Below are 27,299 nucleotides of genomic sequence, written 5' to 3' on the forward strand. Positions count from 1 at the left end.
GCACAACTTTCAGCAAGGCACTTAAAATGATAATCCAAGCAGCAGTTGTCAAAAGGCACATGTGTGTCCCAGGTAGATGCGAAGGCAGCTTCACCCCAAAGGCCGTATTTGGCCACTTGTTACCTCAGTCACCATTTGCAGTACTCCAAAATATTTGTTTCTGCTGCCTTGGCAATACGTGGGAGTGAGAGGGGGGAGGACTTTAAAGCATTTGCTTATAAATACGTTCTCTCCATCTCCAGCGCTGTGCAAAGCTGCGTATGTTACTTTCCACTTCCTGAATTTGGTTTGCATCCACTTGATTGCTCAAACGCTTTGCACTTTGAGGTGGTTTTGCTGCCTTTTGAGTTACTTGGGGAAAGATGTTGGTTTTTCCTTCTGCCATCTCATATCCAGCTAATAAGTCCTTTGCTACAGGGCAAGAGTGAAACACTACTAACTCATAATTTCTTTTCCACAAGCGTAGCAGGTATAACCAAGTTGCTTTTCCCTTGAGAAAGGGAAGGGGCTAGGCCCAAAGGACTGCATTCCTTGGGTCGCTATAACTTAAAGTCCTTTTGTCTAAGGGAGAGAACAAAAATGACTCAAAACTTCTTTTTTTTTTTTTTATGGCCTTCCCTTCAAAAGCAATGTGAAAGCTCACACTGTGTGCTTTTACAATGAGACTAAGCAGAGAACTAGTCCCTACACACGCAGTATATGCATCAACAGGGTATTCCTACTGCAGCAAGTCCCAGATTCAGGTCTGAAGATAAACTGCTTTCTTGTCTTGCTGCTTTTGTATACTCTAGCCAACCTTCCTGCATTTCGTGCTTAGCTATGAATGGAGTGGAGAGCTTTTTTCCTTCCTAAGCAGTCTCTGGAGGGAGGCTCAAGCGAGTTTACTGACAAATTTAAGAAACTGTAGGAAATTGGTGAAAAAGAAGCAGTTCACATAAATGTCCTGTCTAAATGAAATATAAGAGCACAAGATTTGCAGAGGAAATCAAAGTCTGAAAAAGTAATTACACTTGTTTAGATTAAATACAAGACAGCATTTTAATAAACAAGCAAAACCTCTGGCCAAATTGTTATTTCTCTGCCTTTCTCTTATTTTATGTTTAAAATTAGATGTCTTTTCTCCTCAGATCCATAATCCCCAATAAATTAACCTGTCTAAATAACACATGCACAGGATAAAACTATACCTTTGATTTTGATTACATTGCTTATGGTTGCAATTTAGGTAGCCTTGATTCCAGCCATAGTTGTTCCTGGGGACTTGGGCACCCTTAAACTGCTGTGAAAATCTCAGTTATTACATGGATCTAGTTAAGTTGCTGGTTGCAAACAGATAAACATATCTCTTTTTGTTGACAAATGACTTAGAAGCATAATTTTGCAAATATGGTGCTCTGTCTATGGTGTACCACCACTCTTTTATAGGGACTATGGACTTACACTGCTGTAACCTGGAAGAATTTAGTTGTGAATGGGATAGATTTTATCTGTAAACACAGTTTCCAAATATTCGCCAGAACCACAGGAACAATTACACTAACTGAACTGTCACATAGATATAGCAAAGCTGACACTGTTAAGGCAATGTAATTTCTTGCAGTCCTACAAATCGGCAATTCAACTTGTATCTCTTATGACAAATAATATAACAAAAACAGCTTATTAGCAGAAATACCTTGTTTGCTAATTTTGTTTAACACTGACACTATATGGACTACATATTACATGACTTTAAAGCTTTACTACATTTTAGTAGCAGCTCTTTGCATTAAACCAGACAAAATAATGCTAAAATAATGGGTTGTGATAGAATGTGAAATGTAAACAGAGCAGAGCATCCTGCCGAGGCAAAGATGCTCACTCTCCCTGCTTGCAGCTTCCCTTCAACAGGAGTACAGAGCTACTTATGTGATAGAGGATTAGGTTTTACCCAACTCATATTGCCATAGTTGTGGGGGATCAGGATTAAAACAGATGCAAAATGAAGAAGATTTTTAATATTTTAAATTTAGATTACTAAACCAAAAAGTAATTCTTAATTTTGCTTTGACTAGGGGTACTATATTGTCAGGCTACTAGATTACAGGCAGATTTTAAAGATATGTTTTAGTATGGCCATTTTAAAGACTCTTTAAATGCAGTATATCACACAACATGTGCATTACAGTTATAGCTCATATAGAGCAAATGTGTTATAAATCATTAAGACGAATCTTAACAAAGCAAGATGCTTGTTGACATAGGCAAAAAGAAAAGTGTATCAGAAGGTGCTATTACTCCACTTTCATATCCTCATGACCTTGTGCGTGCAATTTAATAGCATAAATATAACTTGGAGGTGCTGTTTTTCAAGTAATCTGGAGCTTCTGAATTTCTGAAAATCAGGCTTTTAGAAATGTGGGATTCTTTCCACACATCCTTCTGGAAAGTTCATTGTTCCTAATTTAAAAACCACAGCAGTAGCAGCCGCCTTATGGATATGCATGAGAGCCCTTCTGTGTCTTTCTCCTCCTCACCGTTTGTCATTTTTGGACTTGAATAGTGCAGCCTGCTCTTGCCTGACTCCTCAGCGTGATATTTTCCCCTATGCCCAGTCTTTCCAGAATCACACTGTAGAAGCCAATGTAGTATCCCTTTTTTTGGAGGGCATGGGGGGAGGTAGGAGACAAGGGGAACGTTCTCCACAAACTCCAGCCTGTGAAGTTTTTCTTGGAGTTCCTCTGGTTTCTTTTAAGTAGAGCTGTCATCAACACTTGCTAAGTTACAATACCCTAAAGACTCACATAATGAGTTATAATACATGTTTTCTATAAATCATGCAAAGACATGTGTACTGCTTGTAACACTGGTGTACGCCTTCGTGCATGCACCTAAATAGCTGTGTGTATATACACAAAATACAAAATTCATCAAAATGTATGGTGGTGAAGGCAACGCCTGTACTATGTTCTTTTTGAAGTTCTTTAGTCAAGAAGCATGTAACTATATGAACTGGTATATAGAAAGATGGGAGCATATACCCACACCTGTTAAGTAAGTGGGAAGTAGTGTCATCTAGTGGTTAGCTCAAAGCTAAGTGGGACAGGAGCTCTAATTCAGCATATAGGAACAACATTTTTCATTCTTGCATCACTGTACTGTGCAACTCAGAGGAAATATTTTTTATCTCTTTGTATCTTATTGATTCAGCTAGAAACAGGAGGGGAAGTAAAGGCAGTTGGAGAACCATACACTGAAATAACAGAAATAAGTAAACTCTTCTCAGAGGGACACTTTCCTTTTTTGCATCCCATCCCATCCAATGTTTCCCTCTGATGGTGCAGACCTCTTGAAAGCATATTCATAGACCTTCTGCCTGCCCTCTTCCTTACCATGTAGCTTGCAAACTGCGGTGGCAGGACACTGGCACGCTTACCATATAAAGAGATAGATTAATTTACTGTTGAAACTTACAGTAACTGAAGTTCATTCAGTTTCCAGAAATGTAAGGATAGACAAGTCTGTCTGTAGTAATTCTTTATAAGACGGAACTAATTTGATTAAAAGCTGGTTCTTATTCTTTCCTCTTCTGACAACATGATTGTTAGAAATTATATCCTCATATAGTCTGAAGTGCTCTTTAATATCACTTCTGGATGCAGGAAAACATGGACTTGAGCACTTCCTTACAAGTGAAGGAAGTGGTGGTGTTAAGCACACACTTAAAGCTAAGTGTGTGATTAATTTCTCTGTAGATTTGGGGTTTATAATATGAATGAAGTACTGTAATCTGCCCATCTGCTTTTAAATTTTCGTCAAAAGACTTAAAGCCGTAATTTGCAGATATTTCTTACAGAAAAATAACTGTAGGGTGTTAACATAAAAGCTAATTTATACCCGGATGCAACATTATTGGTACAATTATTTGTTATGGAATCGTAATTAGTTTCACCCATTACAGTTTAATCTACCAAAATTAAAGAAACTAAAATTTACTGAAACCGCTGAATGAAGAGCTAACCATATTAGAATGGAGCAGTTATAAACCGGACTTTTCCAGCTGCCCTTGCTAACAGGCAACTCTAAAATAACAGCGATGTATGTCTTAAGTTTCTGCTAACAAAGCTGATTTCTGACCAGAAGGCTAGAGTATTCTTTTTCACCTATTAAGCCCCGAAAGTGACAGTTCTTCTTCATATCCCTAATATTTCCTTTTCAGCTCACCAAGGCCAAAATGTCATCTTTTCTTGTAAAACAAAAAATCAAAGCCAAATGGTTAAAATGCAAAGTTTTGGTTAAACAAACAGTCAGTATTTCAGTGGTTTTATCTGCAGCCTGCAGAGCAACTAAACAAAGCCAAGATATTGTCCATCTCTTTGACAGACAAAGAGCCTCAGAGGTCCAGAATGACATGCCCGGGGCTGGCACGTGATTAGAGTAATTAAATTAAATAGCAGGAAACATGTTTTCCATATGCCGTTGCCTGGCCACACACAAACTGTAACAGTAAATCTTTTATATTACGTTGGTTCAGGGAAATGTATAACCATTTTAAAAATGCGTGATGCCCACAAAAATAAAGCTAAAGGGAATATAGTAGCTCACTCACCAGGCTCCCTGGCTTTGGTCAGTGGCCTGAAATGCCAAACAAGTTCATTCCTTATTTATTTGTTTTTAAAGGTGCAGCTCAAAATGCCTTGAGCATGTGAAGATTCAGGAAGCATTACGGGGTTTACAGTGGAGGGTAGTGCTGATGCTCCGATTCAGAAGAAAAAAAAATAACATTACTGGAAGGATTTTAAGAGAAACATCTTGGGTGTCTTACAAACTGAGATCCTAACGTATTTCTGCCAGTCTTTTGCATTAGTCAGGCCCTCCAAACATGTATTAAAAAGGAATTTTTGTTTCAGTTCTGTTTTCCACAGCAATATGAACTCAAATTTCTTTGCTTTCATGGCCAATTGTTAGAAAAGACAGCATGTTTATCCAGCCATAATACAGTCAGAAGAGTTGCTAGTCAGAGGGATCATCTGTCATCCTTGAATTTACTTGTCACTGCACTATTAAGATCAACTAGAACACTTGCTAATCTATTTCCGACTCATCTTTCGGTGGTTGATGATGCCAAATTAAATCACCGGTATTTCTGTTTCGTTATGTTTTTGCACAATAGGGAAAAGGCTGCAAGTGAGTTTTTGGAAAGAGCTATAAATCAGTGAGGTCACTGATTTAAATGTCCAGTCCTTGAGATTTTTTGGAGATGACATACAGGAACATTTCCTTTAAATGATAAATTCTGAAGACTGCAAAATGCTCTTAACATGAATGGAATTAAGAATTCAGGGAAAGCTATCTCAGCACATGAAAACATGTCCATGCAAGTAAGTTAAAAATGTATCTCACCATTTTCTGGTGAAATACATACTGGATAATTTCATAAGCATTTTAGATATTCCATCTTCACTTTATCTATCTCCTTGACTCAAGCACTAAACTATGGTATTAAGTTTAATGATTGATAATAATTCAACGAAATCAAAGTACAAGCTTCCAGTCGGAAAAAGAAATGTCAATTTATCTTTAGTGTAACAAAGATGATAGAACATTGATACTCTTGGCTCATTGTTTAGCAGTTACAGTATTTCTCAAGCTATTGAAGTGAGATTCAAGATGTAGTCAGAATGGAGAATTAGGAATTGGAACTTTTTTCTTCTACTCCTTTGAATACTTTCTTTACTAAGTGGTCTCCATTATTGGATGAGGAAAACTTGTGTTTAACAGTGAATCTAAAACAATTAAAGGAGACAACAATGATAGGAAAGTGAAAACCAATGACTCACGTTGGTGGTAACTGGCAGAGCTCTTTTTTTTTTTTAACAACATTTCTTTAACTGCCTGAACTCTTCTATTCCCTGAAAGTATCAGTGCATTTCAACTTAAATTATTTAGCCTGAACTTTCTATAAAATAGGTTAAAATGATCAGTTAAAAGGCAAAGCACTAAATCCCTCGTTACCATCTTGTCTTCTGAGAACAAAGACAATAGAGGAAGTTCTTTGCAGCTGGTAGAAATCTGGAGCCCCTGCCTGGAGTAATGAATGAGGGGATGGAGCCAAGGAGGGCTCTCAAGCCTAACTACAAGGTGTCCTGTAAGACGTTTTAATGCTGCTGCTTCACCTGCCTCACCATTATGTCCCGCAGCAGTGCCGGAGTGAGGAGGATGCCTCCCCGTCTGCTCCCCCTGCTCCCTGGCTGGCTTCGGCCTCCAACCATTGCCCCCTCCCTTCCAGGAGCCAACCCCACCATGGGGTGGTCAAGTACGTGTGTGAAGCAGCAGTAACTAAAGGCTTGTGGCCCTTCCCAAGAGGATCTCTTATGCCTTCAGATTATCAGAAATGGGGCAAATTTGGCGAGCTTGGCAGAGGGGGTGGTACACCAAGGGACACCCACAGGGTGGCTATGGGTGGGAGAAGGGGCTGGGGAAGCTTCTGACGAGGAGTTACTCACTGAAGGGGAGAAACACTGTAGTAGCTTTGGGCATAATTGTTCTGATTTTACAAAATGTGTTCTTGGAAAGCAATTCTGCCTTTCACCTTTTGGTGCTTCTCCAGCATTACCCATTTCAGGGACACAAGCTATATGCTGTGAGAAGCCTCCATCCCTGTGAACCACCACAGCTGCTTCCATGGCACAGAGATTTAGCCTATAGAGCGAACTTGGTAGCATTTCTTTGCTCTTGGAATGCTATTGTGTGCTTAGGCCCATGAAAGCACGGGAAATTCAGTCCAGTGGTTCCTGCCAATGTTAAAGAAAGTAATTCAGTTTTGCCCTCGGTGATGCCCTTGGTGAATTACTCATATGAAAGGACTTGGACAGTTTTGTTTTTCCTGTCCTGGTTCCTATTCCTTGTCCCAAAGACCTGCTATAAGCCCTGAGGACCTCCTCCAGCACAGCACTTCTCAGAAGCTGCGCAACACAGGGATCAAGTACGGCAGCAGCCGTGACTGGTAGTTGTTCATTGCTGATGCTACAGCACTATAACAGTGATCTGTGGAGAAGGCAATAGGTGAGGAGTGGGTCTGTTCTTCGTTAGAAGTCAAGTTGTGAGACAGCATTTTCCAGCTTTGTAGTTTGCATAGAGTACCTCGGCTGTGTCTTCAGCTGCAGGGCTTGATTCTCCTGGTTTTGCTAGGCCCAACCTCTTAGTTCAATGGGTGAACTTTGTAACACAGAAGAGCAAAAGAGGTATATATTGGTCCTTCTTGACGTAAGTTACTGTTGCATTTACAGGCCCCCAGCCTGAATGACACTAACCTCAGTGGGATTATGTCCTTCCTTTCTGACTTGCCAAATCCTCCTCCACTTCTAAACCCCACACCTGAAAAGTCTTTTGTTTTTCTTTCCTTTTTAATATTTAGTATCCTTATTAAAAAAAGAAAAAATGGAAATACCAGCACTACATGAATAATAACTTGCTATGCCTCAAACATTAAGTATCCTGTCTTGTGATTTCCTTAATCATGGGCTGAAGTAATCATGCTGGAGAGCAGGTAGACACAGTTGGGTGATCTTGGTAAGCAGATGCAAAGAGCTTCCAAAATTTTTTCTTCTCTAATGTACCTAACCCACTTTGAGTGCCTGTCTATAAGTTAATGTTCAGCCTTTTGCAATCACACTAAATGTGCAGGTGGCCGTGAGAGTAAGAAAGAGAAACAAACACTGACTTCTATCACTGACCAGGTAAGTTCTCAGTATGCTTTCAGGCCTAAATGATCCACTTAGTCATGGCCTCTAGGATTGGGCACTAAAAACCAAACCTGTGAAGGAAACTGCGTTATGAAGCTGTGTCTCTGTGGTGACTGCCTGCAGCTCCCCTTTATGACAGTAGCTTCACAAATGCTGTGCTCCTGCAGGTATGGCATCCCACCAGACTGAGCCCACTGCCTCTTCTCTGACTGAATGTGCTTTATGCCAACCGATTTCCCAGCCTGAAAGCATCTTGGTGGTCAACGGCTGCAGGAACCGCTTGCCAATGAAACCATCCAAGGCTTGAGAGTGTAGCTACTGGGTCGCTCACAGAGCTGGACCCAGATGGAGCTGGGAATGAGCGTGGGCTCCAGCGAGCCAACTGCAAAACTCCCCCAGGTCAGCTCATCACTGATGCAGCTTCTTACCAAATTACAGTCTTGCACGAAAGCAGAACTTCAGAACTTGAAAGTGATTTTATATGATTTGAATCTTTTTTTTTTTTTTTCTTCATTAAAAGCTGAAGGGAAAGGGCCAGAGAGGTGAAAGAAAGGATTACTTCTTTTACAGGAAGGTTCATGCTACTATAATAGTGACATATAATAGTACCTAACTTGAAAGCAATCAATGGAAATCTCGGAGAAGACTTTGGAGAATGAGCAGCCTACTTGGTTAGTTCATTATCCATCAACACAGGTAAGTCATGGCCCCCATGCTCATTCACAATCTCTTGCTGCGGGAACGAATCTGGCTCCTGTCCCTTTTTTTCTTGCTGGTCCTCTGCTGCCTGTGTTTGTGTTCTCAGAGCCTGCCTGAGAAGGGATGGAGATTCTTATGAAAAAAGCTCCCTCAAAGGGTATAATGCTGCCTGTATTTTAACTGAAATCATTAGCATCCTTAGCAAGGCCTAAATAGCTGCAGAAATCGCCAAACGAGAGTTATTCAAGTGAGGTGTCCCTGGACCGAGCCTGTGGTGATGGCACCTGTATTCAGTGCTGCCATTTTTATTTTTTCTGTCAGAAAAACCAACAAACAGAGAAGCTTTGAAGCTCTCTGCAGTAGCTTCAGAAAACTGAAATCTACGTGGACACTAATGGGAAACTACGACAAAAGACATGTACAAAGGTAGGTAAACGGTGAGAACCAGAAAGTTCTAGAAAAAAAGGAAGATGTCAAGGGATGTGCTGTTGGGCTTGGGAGCCTTTGATGCCCTAAAGCAAGGTGTCAAAATGGACCAAAATGGGTGACAAATGAGGGAAACCTGATCACCACCTGTCTCTGTGTGCAGTCAGGTAGCTGAGTGACGGAGCCATGCTCTCTGATGTGTAGAAACTCTTCAACTTATATTTTCAGTAGAGTAACATCTAGGAGAGCAAGCCTTAGGAGCAGCTGGTCTCGGTAGCTATCCCTCTGCACACAGGGGGAGGGCATTGCCCAACTTCTGCCCCGTGCTCCTTTCGGGTCTGTTTGATAATAGAGACCTGCTTTAAAAATATGCAAGCTGCCACCTAAAAACTATCACCGTGCCCTTCTTGATGGGAGCAAAAGCAAAAGACTTAAGGAAAGGGTTGGAGGCTGAATCCTCCACGCTTCAGTCGCTGCTTTGCAGGGAACCTGAGCAAAGCCTTCTTAAGCCCTTGCCATCACCGTGTTGCTGCAATCTCATAGCTGTAATTTTCACAAGACCCTTTGCTGAGGAAATACAGGCAGTATGAACAGAAAGACCTCCTTGGTCTCCTGGGGATCCAAAGGTCACAGGCCAGAACATGAGAGGAGACAGATTATGCACTGCTTTCTGCATTAGAGCACCTATGTCTCAAAGGCATTCAGGCTGAGCTGCTCTTGCAGGACATTAAACAACAGAGCTTTATGAAGATTTAGCCAGCAGTATACTGAGGAGCGCATTTATTCACTCTCATATTTTAAGGGAAGAAAATGAAAACTTGTGTGTGTGCTCACGTACGCGTGTCTGACAGAGAGAGAGACATTCAGAGGTCAAAACAGGATCCTTCCAAAAATGAAGCGTTTAAAGAAGCAGCTTTCCAAGAACACATAATCCTCTTCAATGACAATAATAATAAAACCCCATGCTGTCTGATACAGGAAATGATAAATTGCCCAATGGTATGAAACTAATATCATCTGACTGTCAAAATGGGAAGTGATAACTACTGGGATCTGGACTTACAGACTTTCGATTCATGCTAGTTGGGTAGCCCCTATTAAGCAATTTTGCCTAGGGTTGCCCCAGCAGTCTCCTCATACGCTGCTTTCCCTAACAAAAGGCAGCAGTAACAGAAGTATAGAGGTGCTGTATCATAAGTATCTGAAAGAGCAAAAGAAGCATAACAAATTTTGGATCAAAAAAAATGCAAGCACTCTCAACATTACTCTGTGCAGGTACCAGTGAAATTCTGTAATACCATATGGTTGGTCAGACAATTCAGTTCCTGATTTAATTTTGTGATAAAGTAAGTCTTATTAAAGTCCTTCTGTAACTGAAAGTTTGCAAGAGGAGAGACAAACAAAAATAATAATCTCCTTGGTGATTATTAAAAAAGTAGATTTGAAAATTTCTGAAAAAATGGATCCTTTTCAAATCCAGCTGGGAAAGAAAAATTACTTGTAAATATTCTCATTATTATGCACTTTCACATAGAAGTGGTACATAAAAAAAGAATTATTCTTCCTGCAGCGTTTGATTAAAAACTACGTTTTTAAAGGCTAGGGTTAAACACTTGATACAGATGGACAGGACCTTAAGAGTGAAGATGACAGAAAGCTGGCTACGTATTCAGACGGGGCTTCCCCTCATGTAGATTAATGAAAGAATTTCACAAAACAAATCTAACTACACACAACGTTCTGCCCTCTCACTCCATCCAGACAGTCTATGGCTCAGAAATCACAGTGCCAGCTTGTGTTATGTAGGGGTTGTACTGGGACTGTGCACTCACAGACTTGAGGAAGGGCAGAAAGGTATAAGGTTGGTGCCTCTCTTACTGGCTGCACAGTTAAAGGAGACAACTAAGGCAGCCTACGAAATAAAAGGTGAGTTGAGCTAGTAGATATAAGACTGCGGGTACAACCTCCATTGAGGCAGTGGAAGGTTTATTTGGAAGTCTAACATTGTTCAAAATTTACATTTCCATTTCTCTTGCTCTTCACAGCACTTCTCAAGGCCAAAAATATTGTAACATGGAAGGACCAAGTGTGCAGAGGAGTACTTTTAAGTGTATCCTCCAACCAACCTCCCTTATATTTCAGGGCTATGGGCTGTTAAAAGTCAATACAGTCACTTCAAGACAACTATGGAAATGTGAAATACAACAAATGCCACAAAGGCTCCACAGCCAGATTCAAAACATCTCGTTTGATCAGCTAATTAAAGCACTGAATCACTTAAAAGTAAGTATCTGGTCTGTCAAAACAACTCTAGCAACTAAGGCCCCTGTGTAGCCATCACAGAGAGACAGGCATTGCTGAAGAATGATTTCAAGTTACTAAGCTAGCACCCTTTTAACTCTCAGCTGCTGATGAAAACCCTTTGGGGTCTCCAATAGCTGTGCGTACCCACAGTTAGCCGGGGGAGTTATCCCGTATGGGCTGGATGAGTTACGGGGTCAGATGCAAAAGGAGCGTAACAGTTTAGCTCAGCAAATGGGGACCAGAAACCAGCACATGCCTGAAAGATGTCCCTTTCCAGTTCTGTTTGTGTGTGTGAACATGGCCGAGAAACCCAGCCTTTCCAAGGCCTATGCAGTTTGAGCCAATTGTAATTTTTTACCTTTAAAGCTAATTCCAAATTAGGGTCAGTTAAAAGAGGTAAAAAAACCCCAAAACAACCAAATGCAAAGCACAAAGTCTACCTAATTCAAAGCACAGCATCTACCTAATAGCGTGGTAAAATTCCACAAAAATCACTGGGATTGTGCTAGAGCAAGATAGAGGATAATTTTATCCAGGATGCTCTTCTTCTGTTTGCCTGAACAGTAATTCGGTATATGATGTTCTAAACTTGTATTCCTCCACTGAGAAATGAGGTACAGAAGCCCCGCTACCACCCAGATGATGGGAACTGCATAAGGAAATCAGAAACTAAACAAATAAATGAAAAGCAAACAAACATCTCTTAAGTGGATAAGTAGGACATGCTGCTAGTGGGACAGAATACAATAAGGAAATTAACTTGGCTTAGGTAATTTTGGCTGCAAATTGTGAAGTGTTCATAAGGGGGAGAAATAAGTAAACATTTTTAGATTGGTGCCTGGGACTAATGTTTATATATTTTTACCTCAGAATGCCAGTGAAGATAAAAACAGGGTATTGTTGGCTTAAGTAACATGGAGTAAGTCTTAGTGATCCTGATGATAATGAAGATGGAATGAAGATAGTGCACGAATGAATTGCTGAATATAAAGGATGAGTGGTGGTGGTGCCTGGAGTGCTCCTGCTTTGCTGAGGCATTCAGCTTTTAATCCTATTTTGTTAATGCCAGAAGATGGAGAAAAAAAAAAAAAAAAAAGGCTAATGTTATAGTATCTACATTGCAGTAATATGTGTCTGTCTTGAGTACAGAAATATTCTGAAGCATTTTCCCTCATTTAGTGTTAATTACTTCTAAATTGGCAGCTATACTGGCTTTATTTTTTTTGGAAAACACGACAGAATAAACATCTGTTGTTCAAAAAAAAAAAGAAAAAAAAAGAAAAAGAGATGCACATCATTCCTGGAAAAGGAATTATGAATTATTTTGAATTATGATTGCTTTCTTCATTATAGGTACTTTGATGCATGGTAAATAAATAATTTAGAAAAAAATCTAGGTGTAGCCTCCAAAATAGGAATGCTGTAAACTGAAAACATTTATGGCTGCTCTTCTAATTCTGACCTGAGTATTTAAACAAAAGGCATCTCAGTAAAATCCCTGTTGAAAGCATGATTTACTTCCAGGCACAAAATTCTAAATACACAATAATCAACAGGGCAAGCAGTATAATGTTGTACTGTTAATGCTAGTTACGTTTCCTAACCTAAAACTTGAATTTTTCTCTAATATTTCTTTGTGTATGACAGATGAAACATTAGTTTGCTGTTATATTAATGAAACCAATTAAATTTGATTTATGGAATTATTTATTCTTACATACTTATGTTGCTGAAAGCCTTTTATTTTAGTTAAAATTATACCAGAATCAAAGCTGTTAAGAGCCTTTGCAATTTAAATAAACAGTTAGAGGAGCCAGAATGCAACAATTATCTGAACTCTTTTGGTAGTACTAATTCATGTACTTAAGCAACAGAGGTAGCTTTGCAGTACAAACTATTTCTCTCTGTAGATGTGAAGCAAGGTTCAGGAAATATCACAAACCAGTAAAGTATTTAACATCTTCATGGAAGATGAGGTGTTTCTAAAGTAGGATTTCACTGTCTTACACATTTGCTCTAAAGTCTGCGAAGTTTGTGGATTCCCTCCTCCCCAGCATATTTACAGGTGGATTCTAGTTTTGCAAAGGTCTTAGAAAATATCCAAGAGGTCAGTATAAGCTCAGTTTCAAATCAATGCCTTTTGGCTTCTAGGCAGATTTTAGAAATGTCAGGGAAATTACTTCAGTTTATCTGAATTTTGGACAATTAGGAGCCAAGAAACTGGGGTTCACCTTTACTATATGGTACAATATATGATCACATGTTCAAGACAGATGCCATGATGGGAAAATAAGCATGCATCAATACTATTTCCACATTCACTAAAACTTATAATGGCTGATGTAGGATAAAACAAAGAGAACAAAAAAAGACTTTGTGTAATCATTGTAAGAATCATGTAATAAAAACCTTGCTCCTGAAAGCCTGAATTGTTTCAACAATGTGTAGCGAACATATTTGGTTATACAAAGCAAAAGCACAACTAAGTTATCAACTTTACACAAAGTCAGATATCTGAAAGGGGATCTTTTAAAAAAAAACTTTATTTGAGAAAGGAAGAGACTTATATCAGAAGGCAAAAAAAGGGAACATACAAACAGAATATATTTACAACACAAAACAAGAGACCACCTCTAAGGGTGTAAATTATAATAAATACAGTAGATTTAAAATGTAAGAGACAATTATCAATTAGAAATGTGGTTGTTTAAACCCAGTTTTCCTTTTCACTGGTTCCAGGTAGTTTCTCTATTTTAATTTTATCCAAATTTGAAAGATTCTGAAATTAAAGTCCACTAATGTATTGGGGTTTCTCACCTGAATGACATTATAAAAATATCTTTTGTCCTTTGTGAATACATGTCTTTGAAGTGATATTGTACAAAAGTATTCTCATTTGCAAGTTTCTCCCCAAATAAAATGTATTTTAAAAGATGCACTATCCCTTTTTGATGAGGCTGAAGTTAAGTTTCAAAGAAAATTTACATTATACAGAATGGGAAAAACATATAATTTCATTTTTATATGCTTCACTTTTTGAATGTGAATGTGACTATTTTCATCCAAAGTGGAGAAAAATTTCTGTCCAAATATGAAGTGCACATAAAAATCGCCTGTATTTTCTGAGTTAATAAATCTTTCCTATCTAAGATGATCTTTATGGTTGAGGAGGCCTTTCATTTTATAGCAACTATTTAGTCATTTGTTTGGAGACCTTCTAGGAAAAAGGATAATGTATCTTTAGAAGTTGCAACATTTTATACGAGATTTAATAGTATTAGAGCATAATGTAAACAACACATGCTAATAACATATTTTAGAACAATTTCTACATTTGGCAAAACAGCTATCTCTTTTGAAACAGGATACTGCACCTTAAAATACCTCAGCTTTAGAAATATAAATATTTTTAATAGAAAAAAAACCTGACAAGGATTCCAGGTCAGTTTGGGATTATCCATATTAAAGGGGATCTTAATACAATGAATCTTTAACTAGCTTAACAAAAGTAAACCTATAAAACAAGGTAAACATATCAAAAGGGAATATGAAGGAAATGTTTCACTGGAAAGCTTCCTTAACAATTTCCCTACTCGCTTTGTTATTTTCTTTGACAATAAATCAATTCATAGAGTGCCTTTAAAAACAGAGGGAGCGCTGCCCCGTTCCCCCCCCCACCCCGCATTCCTCAGCACATGAATCACTTGGGCTTCCTGTTTCCATAAGGCATTTCCTGTCCCCCCTCCCAAAATCACTTTTCCGCAGGAGAACAGCGGGGACCTGACAAAAGCATTGACTTAAATAAACAGGGCCTTCCACTGCGTCCAGCCTTGCTCTGCCTGAGCTCCCGGCAACGGGAAGGGACGCCAGCGCTCCGGCTGCACGCGCAACACTGCGCTTTTCAGCTTCGGTGGAACGCGTGCCGACAATCTGCGCTTCCCTTTTGCCAAGCTGGCATTTCATGCACAGGCGTCGTTTTAGGGTTTGTCCGTGAGACCTAGCAGTAAAGGTTACGCGATACTGTATGATTAGTCTTTATTTGAGAAAAATAAACAAGGGATTGGATATCAGATGATAATGATAACCGTTCTGGGCTTTTCCTGCAATAGCCTAATAACTGATTGGAACCTAATGCTGCATTTTGCTTCTCACCTGTACTTGCATCTGCTTCGCTGAAGGATTTCTCTGTGGGACAGTATCATGAAATAAGACAGAATGAAAAATTAACTAAGCAGTGCAAAAAAGAAACCAATGCAAACTTTAAACAGTGCCTTGCCTTGCCTCTTTACATCCACCCTGTATTCTTCTCTAAATTATACTTTATACACCAGCCTGGGACCACCGATACAGCAGTCAGTACCTGTCTACTGGGGAAAAAATACCCTAACGTTAACAGTGTTCAAGACTACAGTATGATACAGTATATACAGACAGCTGAAAGCAAAAGTCAGAGGATTCAAAATCAGAGAAGAAGAATGTTTCATCAATCAGGTCTGGAAACTAATTCCAGCAATTGCTGATCTCAACAAGCTACGTGATACGAGCTCTCTTTCACTAGAACTAAGCAATGTAATGTAATCCTGGGCTAATACAAAGTCTATCAGCTATTACGCAAAGATTTATGTAGACTAATTGACTGCAACAGGTATTTTCTCAATTAGTGGCCATATGGATGAGCTCCGCTATGTTTTCAAGTGTGCATACAACACTTCTGCCTTTGTTAGATTCTTTAAACAGTAAATCAGGATTTGCTAGATCAGTAAATCAAAATACAGTTGCTTATCAAAGCCTAGAAAATGCACGTGATGTTCAGATAATAACCTTAATTACAAATCCTGGAGCTAAATCTTTGCCTATTACCTGTTGCATAAAAGCAGCTTGCTCCCCAGATTCCATTTGCTGGGTTTGAACATCCTCATCACTGTCCGGTGGCTCCTCTTTGACTTTCACAGCCCCCACCTGCTGTCCTATTCTGTCATCCACACCAGCACTGCTGCTCTCAGCCCTAACGCTGGCACCGCCGGCGGGAGCTCGCTCCTCCTGCATCGAGTGATCTCCATGAAGCTCTTCTTCAGCTTCCTCCAGGTGACTGCCAGGCTGCTTGAGCTGCTCAATGGACTTAGAGAGCATCTGGAAAGAGAAAGAGGGGAACAGTTACCGACTCCTTTCACCGATGCCAAACACCGAGAAGTACTAGATTTGCACCGGCACAATTAAAGCTTCCGCAGCAAGCCCAGGTAGCTACACATCGCGGAAACATTAATGTACAGAGAAAAAAGAACCAAAGTCCCTAAGCAAAAAGTCACTTGTTACCCTGCTGTAGAAAATACCCTGTATGTAGAGAGTGCTACATAGTAATACTAAACTAAAAACAAGGCAGAATACTGAAAACACTACACATCTGTTGCACTGTTACGGCTGGTAATCAAAAGAAATTAGTCTCCCTTCAAACTCTTCAAACATAAAAGAAGAAACTTATTTAACTATATTACCGTTCATTTTCCACAACACAAAATTATAAAGGAACGCTAAAATATAATAAAATTAGTAACCTGGTTAATATTTTGTTATAAGCAAATGAGGGAATATTCACACAAGCTTCTGTAAAGCACAAAGGCACTAAAAGTCAACAAAGAAGTGGTGACAAAGAGCTGGTGTCAGTCACCTCTCCTGTGGCACAAAGAGACTACAAGCATGTCTGCCCGTGACTGGAAAGACGAAAGCTTTTGTTGCGCGTGTTACAGGTATCCCTGTTCCAGCAGTGATGATATAACACAGCTACCCAGACAATACTGCTATTACACCATTAACTGCTATTTTAAAGCTTTGCCAAGGTGCACTGCAATCAAGTATAGTGCGCGTTTTACTATTTAAAATGCAGCAAATGTATTCCAACATAGTCCAAATGTAATCCAAAAAGCCAAAACTGAAAAAAAAAACCCTGCTTTGTTCAGAGACACAAATCAGACGTGTGAGTAAGCATCTGCAGGGTCAAGGGAATAATTATCATTTATTCAACTCATCCACTTGATTTCAAGCAAATACTGATTCGTATCACCAATGTCAAATATGCTGGAAAAATCCCACCTTTTACCATACATACTTCCCTCTTTGCATCTGCCTCCCCCCCATCTATCAATTCTTTCAAACTGAGTTTTAGCTATATGCTATATGCTGAGTAACTGGATGGCTTCAGCATAGCTATTTTGTCACAAACCGTGGACGGTCTAGTTTCATTCTCCTTGCTAATGCATAGCGAAAAATGCCACCCTAGTGAAGGGCAGGGTTGTCATGTAAACCATGATCAAGAAGCTACAGCTGGATTCAGGAACTCCCACAAAGTCAACAAGAAGAGTTGAAAGATTTGTTTGTGCAGTTCCAGTTGATGCTCTGATGCATAAGCCCCACATGAGTGGGGAAACGACTTCCACAGTGGAAGTTTACAGGCTTTGGTCACAGCAAACCTTAATTTTTGGGGCATAATGGGAGTTTAATGGCTTACCAAAAGGAAGCAAGCGAAATATCCCTTTTCATTACTGAACTGGCAAATCACAACACGTGTATCAGGCGTGCTGCAGGTGGCATGCGCTAAGCCGGGGAATCCTTACTACTGCAACTAACGCACAGTGTCTCCTTTTATTAAGCAGCATCTGGAAAATTTCTGAGATCAAACCCATAAATCTTTTCCAGTTGTTTCTCAGGGGATGACGCTGACCGAGAAGGCACTGCAGCTAACTATGTATATTCAGTTTGGGTACACTCCTCTCCGGTGCTTCGTTAAACATCTGTGGATGAGCCCTCTCCCCTCCTCAAGCAAGAAACGAAAGGCAGGTCTGGCTGCTTGGCTGGCTGCTAGCAAGCAAATACAAGCTGAAACATCTGCGTGACAGATAATCATGTACAGCTATGAGAGTCACTGATGCTGATCCATCTGTAAACCATTCCATGTGCCAGTTACTTGACATCAGGTGGGTTATTCTGGAGGGGAAACCAAGAGAAAATGATTGCATGTCCACAGCAAAGTTAAGACATATTTAGCTCGTTACTGCTCTCCTTTCTTTTATGCTCTTTCACTTTTATGTCAGGCTCTTTCTTCTTCATGCTGCTGTGTGGCACAGATATGCTGCTGAGCTTTCTGAGGCAACACGTGATGGCCTGCAGTATTTAATCTATATGTGGAACACCTTCAAACACTTTTTGCATGTAATCAGTGGAGTGATGCAAGCACACGTAAGGGGACTGTGGGGACTACAGTGGTATTTGTTTGCATTTCAATTTGCAGTGTTCCTTTTTCGGGGCCTGCTCCCACACCATGGGAGTCAGCAGGCAATCTGCTCCAGACTTTCGTGACAGGAGGAGCTAAACGAATTAATTTTTCTAAAACTCTGTGAAATCAAAGTCTTTATATATTTACACAGTATATTTTACAAAGTGCATTCGTGTTATCATCTTTACTGCAAAACCTTATTAAAAACATCCTTTACACTGTGACTCTAACTAAGCCTCAGGCAAGGGGCTATGAGGCACTATAATCATGTCCTCTCGTACGATGGAGCACGATAAAAATGAGTGGATGGCATGGGGTGGCGGGGGAACACCCAAAACCTGAAAACCACTGCTGCTGCTCAGTCTGCAAAGCCACAGCTGACTGCTTTCCCTGTATCACCACCACACTTTCATATTTGTTAAAGGCAGCTTGGCCCCATCTTATTCCAGTAATTACATTAGTAGCATTACCAGGAGACTGTCCAATTCTCCTAAGTCAGAAACATCTTATTTTATATTATATCACCTGGTACTACCATGGAAAATTACATATCTGGAGACATGCAAAGATATCAGTTTAGAGCCAATATTTCTATCTTATCTACCTAAAGCTAGATTACATAGCAGAAAATGAGTTCGGAATGAAACACTGCTCAAGCCCTTTCCCTGTGCAGCTCGATACTTCAGCTTACACTTAATGTTTAAACCTTTCACTTTAAATCCCCACTTATCATTTTTTTCTGAATTTATCTGTAGGTACATCAGGACTTTTTCTTCATTTGAATGCTTTTTTTTTTTTTATTTTGAAAAAGTGATTGCTTAATCTGAGTTTTAATAAGACATTTAAAAATAGTAGAACCATGGTTTATTTCACTAATAAGAGTTGTACAGATTGGTCATCTTTAACTAGTACAATTTACTGTTACTGCTATTCCAACTAAAGAAGTCGCTCAAAGAAAATGGTTTCATGCTAATGCAACCTATATTTTTTTTTCCTTTTATTTTCAGGAAATTAAACTGTAAGGGATATGCATGAGCCAAAGTAAATAGTGGCAGCAGGACAGGAAGCATTTACAGACATCAACTCCATTGTGTTACTGCCATAGTGCAACCAAAAAGACATCAAACACAATCTAACCTGCTTGCTTGTGCAGAAAACGGGAATAACGTGGACATTGCCACAGACCATTTTATAGGTCCTTCACTCGCAGCCCCTGCCTTTGTTTCTCCTTTGTAATGATAAGCTTTTGTAAAAGACAATATTTTAAATAAAATGTCTTTACAAAGAGACAAAGCACAAAATCCCGCAGCAGCCACCCCATACATTTCTTTCCTTAATTAACTGCTCGTTTTACATACATGGCAGTCGTTTCTAAGAAGTCATGTATACACTTACGGAACACACTTTTTCTCCTTCTCTCCTATGGCTATGAGATTACTTTGACCAGCTATGTATGCTGTGAGCTGTACTGAAACAACTTGGCACTTGCTTACTGTTGTCTGTGTTACTTATGTAGTACATTTCTAAGGGATGTATGTATCTTTCAAAATCATTCTTCTGCATTATGGCTTAAACATTAGTTCTCAATAAAGGAGACAATGCTTTGGGCATTTTTGAGTCCCAAACACAGTCAACTGTTGCTACAGTTTGGTCCAAATAATCCCCTGTGATAAGCAATATTTGAAAGAAGAAATGTGCTGCCTCTCACCTTCCAAAGATGCTGGTCAGATGTGTAAGCTGGAAAGCCACAAACTCAGTTTTAATATATTTAATGAAACTAAATTAATTTACTCCAGCTGAACCTGATCCAGTCTTCCATATTTCATTAAATATCATTCAGAGAAGTGAATTGATTAATCTGGGGTTAACGTTATCTTTTCAATATTCCTGTTGACAACAAATAATCTTCCTATTTTTCCATCAATAAATCAACAGAAACTTATTTTTTTATTAACGGGTATCAGTCAATTATGATCACCATCCAAAGCACTAATGAATTTGCACTTCCTATTTTTCATCATGGATTTTTTACCTCACAGTCTTGCCCAGTCACTGGTTCCCTATACGAAGATGCTTTAAACCAATTAAAAACCTGGAATGAAAACTGAAATTCAGGTAGTCTTTATCTAAGCTTTAGCATTATCCATTCTGCTCCCATACTTTAGTGCACACTACCAACTGCCCCATTATTTTAACCTTTACTATTCCAATAGGGTTTTACTATTTTACTATTCCAATAGGGGAGGGTTTTACCATTGAAAACAAATTGTCAAAATGCTACGAATACGTTATTTTAAGAACACATGTAGGGTTCCCCCATTGATCAAATAAGAGCTTGGTCCCAGCGAAGACAGTGCTAGTTTAGCTTCAGTAGAGGCAAGCCTTTATTCATCATACGTGACAAAAATAACCTTTAAAGACAAAGGGCTTTGTTCACGTACTCTTAATGTTATGATTTCTGAGATTTTCTTGAACGCTGACTTCTGCTGGGAGCTTTGCACTTACATTAATTACATCAAAATCACCCTTCTCCTCCAAACGGCAGGGTCAAAGCTTTCTAGATACAGAGATACACGAATAATATCAAGATTTTAAGGTTTTTATTTTAGTAGTGGTCTTTTGGTACCTGACTGCAATAATTTCATCTGGGGGTTTCAGCCTTTGGACTCCCTTTATTGAGCAGAATGACGATCTGCAATGGTGATCAAAGGTCCTTATGAGGAAATAAGCTGTCATTCGGACAGAAGTATATTGAAGCTGACAACAGCAAAGCTGATCTTCCCTAAGACAAGCGGAGTTCATGTTACTGCACATTCGTTATTATGTTTTCCCCAGTAAGTTGGGACGAGAGTTTCTACCTACTTTTGGATGGGATGTCAACATTTGCAGAATGTTTTCAGAAAGTCAGTGTGATAGATACCGCAGGTGTAAGTGTCAGACTTCAGTGGAGATGTATACCCTTTCCCACATCAAAAGCCTGGCATCTGACAGCTGACCAGAAATAATACACAGGGAATCTTCTCTTTGTTATTAAGGACAAAGGCACACCTCTTGGCAATGATTTGTTTCTTTTCAGAATGGAAATGATCCAGGGGAATTCTTTACCTCTAACCTATGTTAGATTTTGCTTGTTATCACCCTCCCAGCAGCACTGGCTTGCTGCTGAAGTATATTCTTTTCCCAAGGAAAAGAAATGGCTTTTTAATACAAGATAAATACAAGATCAATGGGGTGGGTTGCTCTCTTCCTCTTTTTGTTGTTACAGCAAGATCCACCCATATGTCCACCAAAAAGATCTCACTAAAAACATTTTTCAGGGAGTACTGACACATGCCATATCATCTTAGTTCAGGGCAAACATTCAAATACTGTGTTCAGTTGAAATATATTAAAGCCTTAAGTACTTGAAGTCCTAAACATCAGGAAATAAGGAAAGAGAAATGGAAAAGATAAAGAAGGTATTAACTTGTTCTAAGTTCTTGATCAACTATCATTTCATAGTCTTGTCGGTTTAAAATGGTTCTGGTCTCACCAAAACTTTTAAGAGAATGTCTAAGTATTCCTTATTTAAAAAAAAAAAAACAACCCACTACATTTTTCCTGACTGAAAAGGAGGGAATTATACCTCTGTGCAGATTTCATTATACAGTCTATGAACAGAAGAGACAGAACAATGGAAAATAACAAGTGCACGTACTCACTTGTCCCAGGCCCAAATTTGTCCTAAGAAATGAGATGTTGGGTTGCTTTGCTACATGGTATAGAATATCTACTATTTTAAGGTTCAAATAACTCTGCTTTGCTGAGTTTGAGTTTGATTGTAAAGCCGTGCAAATAACTTCAACTGCAAATAGAGGCAAGTTTTAAAAATAAACAAAGTATATTCCACCATGGTAGCAGAGTTCAAAAACCTTTTGTAGGCACAGGTGTTAAAGGGTTAAAGAATATAGTTTTAAATTCAGTACTTAAAAGTCACTCCCTGATTTGATCTTTTCTCACTCTCTTGTCTATGGGCTACCCTTAAATTCCAGTTCTTAAAAATCAGGTTTCTTCTTTCAAGTATGTAAGAAAGCCCCCTGGCTTTCTGTATATTTGCAGAGGACAGACACCTGATTAGAGCACTGACATTTTTAAGTACTATTCATCACAATTGTGCTTCTGAGAATGGTACTGAAGAAGCACCTAGATGCTGCAAACTGTAAAGTCTGATAAATCACCTGCATCCTCGGATAACCCACTGCTTCTGCGGCTGCAGCACAGTCCTATTCCTCCATAGGTGTTTGCTGCTCTGGTGAGTTACTGTGTTCCCGATGAATGCTAGCTGCCCTGGCAGTAGGGATAAAGGAGACTGAGAAGCTACTGGGGCAAAGGAAGTAGGTTATGGAGGTTCAAGGCAGCAAAAATCCCTAAGATAAACTTAAATTTCTACTATCTGCATATGTGTATAGCCTATACCATAGAGAATAAAAGCTAGGTTCATTAGGTTTTAAAAGAAGGAATTATTTCATGTCTTTATCGCAAATAACCATGCAAGAATGAAAGCATATTTCAAGTATGAGAGGGAATCATTCTCCTTAACATATATTTTCACTGCATTTTAACTCAGAAAAAAAAAGAAGTTACTGAAACAAGCATTATCCCAAACCCACTGCAGTCTTTTTACATCCTTAACCAGCCTAGTTCTTGCGAGATGCAATGTATTCCTAGTCCTATGTGACCAGGAATATGTTTATGTGACTCAAGTTTAATTTTCACATTCAGGACAAATCTACCTATACGCCACAGCACATATCCCCAAATGCTATGGTAGAATTTATGTCAATGAGTGTATTATCTAACAAAAACATGTTAGTGGGCTTCCTTGCTTTGTGAGGAATGCGTGAACTGATCGGTTTGTAGTGAATACCCACAAACAGCACAAAGACTCAGTACTTTACCGGTAAAAATTCTTTTCTCTTCAGACAATTGAGGGCAGGTGAAATATTTTCAAAACCTGAGGCTACGAGATATACATATGCCAACTTGATTAAACATATGGAATGCATACTCAAAGAAAAGCCAACTGGAGTCCTAGTTGAGTAATCAAAACACCCAAGCTGAGAGGGGTTAACATGCAAGGATCAGCTCTGAACTTTGAAGTTTTCTGGTCTTCATTTTTCCTAATTAAGACAAGATTTAATAACCAAACCACTGTACAAACTATGTACTTAAACTCTAGGTTTGTTTCTAATTTTGTTGGGAATTCTTAGTAGATTCCAAAGAATCAGTACCCCCTGGGAAGTTCACCCAGTAAGGTGTATTTTTTTTCTTTTCTCAATGGTACAAGGGCTGAATACCTACTTTTCATCTTTTCTTCTTTGCCATTGCCTCTTACGTATAGTTATTAAGTAACCCTCAAACAAAAGAAGATAGACGCATGATCAATATCTTTGAATTACTAGAAGAGCTCCAGCAAACAACTTTTGGAAAGCTAGGTAGTAACAGCAGAAAAAAGTTCTCCAGATAAAAGCATTTAATTACTTGCATATCTTAATTTTAGAGCAGTGAACATTTGTTGCAGAAGCATCAGCTCTTGATAAATCTATCTAGATTCTGCTGCTCTTTGTTTATTAATGGATGGCCCCTTTTCTCTTTTCCCCTGCCTCAGAATAAGGCATTACTCTGCAGGCAAAGAGGGGCACAATTCAACTCTGCAATTGCACATTCTTCTCTTACTCCTTATATGGTAATTTTATATCACCATATAGATAACAAACTTTCATTTTACTAATTGACTTACAGAGAAAAAGTTGGTTTGATAAAAGCTGATTAAAAATTTATCCAGATGTTCAATATGTTTCTTACACAAAAAAGATCAATTTAATCAGCTAATTGAGTTCAAGTGGTTATATATTTACTCCAAATACTAGTCCACAATGAGAAAGCTTAGAATACAATTTAAAAGCAGCTGAATGGAATGACTGCCGAAGCTCAGAAGTGCACACTAAAAGGTCCGACAGAAATCCAGTAATCTTTAAGGCATCATTTACCATTCAACAGGAAACCACCTGTAATTTAAACCCATAAGATGCTTTGAACCCTATTTTGTTGAATTGTATTCTTACTGATGTCAAGAACCACAAATTACCTTTGTAGCATATTTCAGAAAGATGAAAATGAAGATCTATACAAATGTGTACACCAACTATGCATAAACAAGATACTCATGCAAGAACCTGTCTACCATCCATGACCACATGGCACCAATACTTAAATCTCCTTATTAGTTTTCAACCTTTACGTTTATTGGAAATTCCTTACTTTGGCCACTCACCTTATTCATGTGGATCTGCTGCTGGTACTGTTTCTGCTTCTCCAAAAATTGTTGATGCTGCTGCTGGATGACCAGCTGGGCCAAAGTGCTCTGAGGAAGAGGAGCTGACTGGGTTCGATTCAGTGGCCTGTGACGAGGCAGTTTGTGGGCAGCTCTTATGCCAGGTGAGACTCTCTCCTTTGCTGCTAAAGGAGACTGTGGATGAAGAGGAACTGCTCCTGCAAAACAGGGACATTTCACTTCTGTGTGATGAACAACAAACTAATAGTTCTAATAGGAGAGAAAGCTTTCAGCAAGAAGAGAGTGTATATTGCAGAACTCAGCATCAGCACTGATACAGCGGGACGTGTACCACGTGCCTCACCACGCTGGAAGTTCAGCAGCTGCAAAAGAATGTGATGAAGTAATCATTTTCTCTTTTCTGTAATCATTGAATTCTTTTAGGCTAACAGACTGGAGCAGAACCACTAAAGGGGAAAAACAAAGGTGCCGTCCTTTTTTCTCCCACCCTTCCACTTCGCCCAATGGTCAGGATGTATAGTATCTGTATTATCACATTTAGTGTAATGTGAATACGAATTTCATTAAAAACAAATTATTGTTCCGTTGAAGCCTTGATCATTACCAGTCACGAGAAGTTTTTGCTGTCTCATTTGTTCTTTCAGTAACAGATGCTGCAAGAGAGCTTGGTGGCTGCTATTTGGCTTTCCCTCCAAAGCAACGTGTGGATGAGTTGAGGATGGAGGAATGTTCCCCCCGTACTGTCCAGCCAAGGCCACTCCTTGTCTGAGCGACTGGGTGTCCCCCTTCTGCTTTTCTTTGAATGACGATGAAGCCTGTCAAAGAACAACAGCACTGGTAACTGATTTTCATAGACCTGGCCATTTATGTCTCTGCTTGATTAGATGGTCTTATGTCACACTTTATGAATATATACAGAAGAAAAGGTTAACATCCCTATCTTACACTCTGACTGTGAGATGAAAAGGGAGGAAGAACATGCCAGTTAAATGTAACACTGTGAGAAATTGAGTAACGAAGCCACTTGAAAAAAATCAGTAACAAAAGCCAAAGCATAAGGAACTAGTAGTTAGAACATTATTAAAAGAAAAGACAGGACCTATCCTTAAAATTCCTAAAGACCTTCCCACAGCCTCCTGCACAGGAAAACAGGGGATCAGGGGAAATAGTTTCCATTGAGTTTGGAATTGGCAAGGCTTGGTTTTTCACATAACTTTCCGTCAGACAACAAGCCAATCAGCAAAACAAAGCAATTACCTGTAGTAGTGGGAAGCTATTACTTTTCCTGGAGCACTCCCTGACTCCCTGAAGGACAGCACAAATGAAAGTTTTACACCTTTGCAAAGTAAATTTGTATAGTTAAACTCTCATCTACAGAACCATCAAGAGCTGCTGTATGTGTGTGGCATTTTAAAGTGTCCTTATAAACTGCACAGTTGATTTAAAGCTTTTGGAAGCTTTGGCCCTTCAAAATTGCAAATGTACTTTATATTTCTTTGTGCTCTGTCTAGTTTAAAAAAATATTATTTCTTAAAAGAGCAGTTAAAGCAGAATAACAATTTTTACAGCAAGAATAATAACCTAACAGAAATAAGCATGGTGAGGCTTGCAGATAACCACTTATGGTATGTCATGGTAAAAGCAGTAACTCTGATAATCTAAATTCTGTAGATTCTAACGAGGCAAACCAAGGTTTTCACTAATATTTTTGGGGTGTATGGTTACTTCACACTCTGCTATCACCCTTCTCTGAAAAACAAACACCAAAGTAAACTTTACATTCAATTTGCAACTGCTTATTCTGGTAACAGAAATAAATATTACTTGCATAAATCAACCCCTTTGGTTTTTGTAATGCCAAAAGTAATATTTGGTGCTAGCTGGCCACATCAAAAGCTCATATGATTTCAGTGAGAAAATTAAAGATATTTTCATTTCCATTTTAATGTTATAAAATTACTTTGAAGCTAGTTATATTTTTTTGTGAAATAGCTAAGAATTTTTTTATGAAATCATCTGGAAAAGTAAGAACCACTTTTCATGATCAGTCCACTTTTTCCGTCCCTTAAAAACAGTAATTTGCTTATAAATATCTCATGAAAGGCTTCTACAGAACCAATTTAAAGCTTACATAATTTTAACTGCAAAGTTCTATATCTGATATTAAAATGTTGGTTTGCAGCAATATATTATTTGTGAGAACATTCCTCTGCTCCATTTCTGGTCAGCTGCTCATGTCTTATTGCCTGGCCAGTCCTTTTCTGCCCCATCTCCTGCCAGTTACTTTGTGTCTCACCTGCCTGCCAAAGCTTCCCTCCTGCCCTTTGCTTCCTATTCCTACAACTTTGCGCTGCCTACAGTATTTCATTTTTTCAATCTTTTTGACAATTTTTCAATCTATGTTCAAAGACACTGTTATGGCTTTTCAGGTACTGGTGCTTTTTAAGTCCCGAATGAGGTGGCACATAAATCTGGAGAATTCTAGGTTTAAACTGGAGAGTAAATTTAAGTATTATGTTTATTGGGAGGGGGCGAATCTTCCACT

General features: G+C 39.0%; 1 protein-coding gene across 5 annotated transcripts in view; it reads right to left on the reverse strand.

Moving 5' to 3' along the window:
* Nucleotides 1–27,299, reverse strand: part of HDAC9 (histone deacetylase 9) — a 281,151-nt gene that overhangs the window by 168,909 nt on the left and 84,943 nt on the right. For 3 of the 5 annotated variants that reach the window (XM_009879563.1, XM_009879564.1, XM_009879562.1), the window contains 3 exons: nt 25,359–25,569; nt 24,734–24,951; nt 13,681–16,283 (listed from right to left, as the gene is read on the reverse strand). In XM_009879563.1, the coding sequence (XP_009877865.1) occupies nt 15,963–16,283; nt 24,734–24,951; nt 25,359–25,569 (750 nt within the window). In that variant the 3' untranslated portion in view covers nt 13,681–15,962. Of the gene's footprint in view, nt 1–13,680; nt 16,284–24,733; nt 24,952–25,358; nt 25,570–27,299 lie in introns of those variants that run through there. The other 2 variants (XM_009879560.1, XM_009879561.1) reach the window with 1 other exon arrangement.

Source organism: Charadrius vociferus, unplaced genomic scaffold (assembly GCF_000708025.1).
Source record: "Charadrius vociferus isolate BGI_N301 unplaced genomic scaffold, ASM70802v2 scaffold262, whole genome shotgun sequence".
Lineage (NCBI taxonomy): Eukaryota > Metazoa > Chordata > Aves > Charadriiformes > Charadriidae > Charadrius > Charadrius vociferus.